Source organism: Rhipicephalus microplus, unplaced genomic scaffold (assembly GCF_043290135.1).
Source record: "Rhipicephalus microplus isolate Deutch F79 unplaced genomic scaffold, USDA_Rmic scaffold_120, whole genome shotgun sequence".
In the NCBI taxonomy this organism is placed as follows: Eukaryota; Metazoa; Arthropoda; class Arachnida; order Ixodida; family Ixodidae; genus Rhipicephalus; species Rhipicephalus microplus.
Window position 1 is genome coordinate 450759 of NW_027464692.1, and position 2816 is coordinate 453574.

A 2816-nucleotide genomic window follows, 5' to 3' on the forward strand; every position below is an offset into this window, starting at 1 on the left:
TCATGCGCCACGTTCTGTGCAAACTCAGAGTGACTGCAGTTCAAGCTGGTAATATGGTCGACAGATGGCAGGAAGAGTATGCGTGCAACCTTTCTCCGAGGTAGCGCGCAAATTCAAGTCAGTTGAAGGTGTGTACTCAAGCATCACCGCTAGACGAGACTTTTCATTGAGTAGCCGTTTTCATGGTAGAGGCATACCGCGCAGAGGAAGTCCGAAGAAAAAAAATCCAGGAAATCGTGACGTCACGCAATTGGCATTCGCAATCTCGTCATCATCATCGCTACTACTGACTTAAGAAAGAGACGGGATCATACGTGTGCGCTCAGTTGTCCAAGTGAGCGGGGGTCAACATTCCAAAAGCCCCAGCTACATTGCATTGATTTTGTCCGAAAGGAACTAAGCTTCACGATGGCTGAAAATTTACACAAATATACGGCCACTCAACAGGCTCTGAAACGCGCAGGAAAAGCTCGTGCATTTTTCCTGCGCGTGACTAACCTCCTTCAACGCGCAGTGACGTCAACTCGGCGATCGACGACGTGACGCAGCACGCAGCTCGTCGATTGGTCTAAACCAGGTCTCAACAAAGAGTAATGAAGTCAGTGTGACCGATCGCCGAGTTGACATCACTGCGTTGAGGAAGAAGGTTGGTCAGGCGTTCGAAAGATGCGCAAGCTTTCCTTGCGAGTTTCGGAGCCTGTTGACTGGCCCTTTGAGCGATGATGTGCCGCTCAGACACGATGCCCGGCCCGCGGTTTCGGACTTCCCAGGGGTAAAGGTTGGGAAAAGCACAGAGTTCTTGACATACATTATCAGGATTTCTCGTCAGTCACAACTGCCAAAGAACCTGCATGGCAGGAACAACGCACTTTGAACCATGAAGGGGGCACGTCCGACTGAGTACGGGTATGGGGCAGACATGGCGCTAGGGGGTAGGGGGAGGGGCTGGTCTCCCCTCCGCTTCCCTTTTACGTACGCCGCAATGAAATCAGATGAATGTGCTTGTATCCCAGTGCGTCTATCTTACCATAACTTGTCGGTGTGCTCTGCTCACTGCTTTGTGTATTCTTACTCTTCCTGCGAAATGTCTGTGCAATATTTCTCGCCTTCTGTAACATCTACTTATACCGCCTACATACCGAAAAAAATGGTGCATTTGATGTCGGACAGTCGCACATGGCATAGCCACCTAGTGAGCTATTTGGCAAGAGTCCGCTAAATAGATTATATATTCCAGCACACACTGATTAGATGGAGCTTCAGAACGACTGGACCGGCAGCAATAGTGACCGTTCTTATCAAGCCTTATCCAGAAATGGTGAGATGCTAGAACGGGCCGTCCACTTAGAGGAATCGTAATGGAAGTTCACGCACTGTGATGGTCGAGATAACCAGTCACAAAACCTTCCTCGTTACCTTTTCCAGGCTTGAATCAGATCTCGTCACGCTTCATCTTGATGTTCTTTCTTCCATGGCCTAAGAGCCCTCATACTAATTGTTGGACCCTCCGAACAGAAAATAGGGCGTGTGAGAAAGGCATGAATGAGACTGTGCACAACAAATCAGGGCCTTTATTAGGTATGGTACTTCTTAAAACATAGTTCGCACCAGAACGCAAGACACCTTAGCTGCTTTGTGGTTTATTTCAAGAGTGAATAAACCTAACCGATTGAGGGCAGCATTTATTTCCACGAAATGAGCAGGTATTCGGTGGTTCGCCATTACACTGCTAGTATGAGTCATCGCCGCCATACGAAGGAGCGTAGTGGCTTCCATGCGATGAGCTGCCATAGCTTCTGTAGCTGGGTGTCTCGTACGAACTGTGCCCCATACTATACATAGAATTGTGCTCGCAATGATGTCCATAGCCGCTGTCGTGCTCGTGGCCACCACCATGGCTTCCACCATAGCCACTACTGTAGCCACTGCCGTAGCCACTGCCATAGGCACTACCATAGCCACTGCCATAGCCACTGCCGTAACCACTGCCGTAACCACTGCCGTAGCCGCTGCTATGGCCACTGCCACCATAGCTACCGTACCCACCGCCATAATCGCTACCGTAGCTCCCACCATACGGTGAACAGAGGGCTGCGGTAGTCAGGGCGGACGCCACCAAGAGTAGTAGAGTCTGCGATACAAGCCATTTGAAATTTCGACACACTCATTGCTTGATGTATTATCTTTTCAATACTGAACAGAAAAGATGCCGGTGCAAATTTTAGAAACCATTATGACACCATTGCAATATTCGGGACCGACATGTTTAAGATAGCCTAAGGAATTAAATAGGTGTTGCAGTCTGCTACGTAAAATTAAGCCATTACAAAGTAACTATTCTTTTTCTGTATTTCGCGAGAATATCTGAAATAACACATATATTATTAACGTGACCTCATGATCAAATGAAAATCGAATTCAACTCAAACTACCCATATGAAGAGAAAAACGAATGATGAAAAAAAGTTATAGATAATTCATCATCACAGTTACAAGTAATAAGTATGGTGCACACGACGCAGCATACTTATTGCACCTTAGAAAACTATTTGTCCTCCTTACTGTCAGCATAGCCCCAATATATTACTATCGCGTAGTACCTGCACATCGAGAAAGCTGGTAAAGATTTCTTCAAGTAAGGGCACACTTCAAGTGTGGTTTTCACTTCTGGAAATTTTGATAGTTATGCTTTTAGATATGAACTCAAGCCAACTTTTCGGTCAGCCAAAGCGTGCCATAGCTCAGAGTATGATTTAAAACTCACCGTCTCTATCATCTTGAAAATAAAAATTGTTCGCGGCCAAATCGTCTCGCTG

At 46.8% G+C, this 2816-nt stretch overlaps 1 protein-coding gene across 1 annotated transcript; it reads right to left on the minus strand.

The window, feature by feature from the left end:
* Nucleotides 1–1553: 1553 nt before the first annotated feature.
* On the minus strand, nucleotides 1554–2816 carry LOC119172622 (uncharacterized). Its single transcript, XM_037423776.2, has 2 exons — nucleotides 2765–2816; nucleotides 1554–2131 (listed from the first exon to the last, which is right to left on the minus strand). The coding sequence occupies exons 1-2, from the start codon at nucleotides 2774–2776 to the stop codon at nucleotides 1730–1732; spliced, it is 414 nt and encodes a 137-aa protein (XP_037279673.2). The 5' UTR covers nucleotides 2777–2816; the 3' UTR covers nucleotides 1554–1729.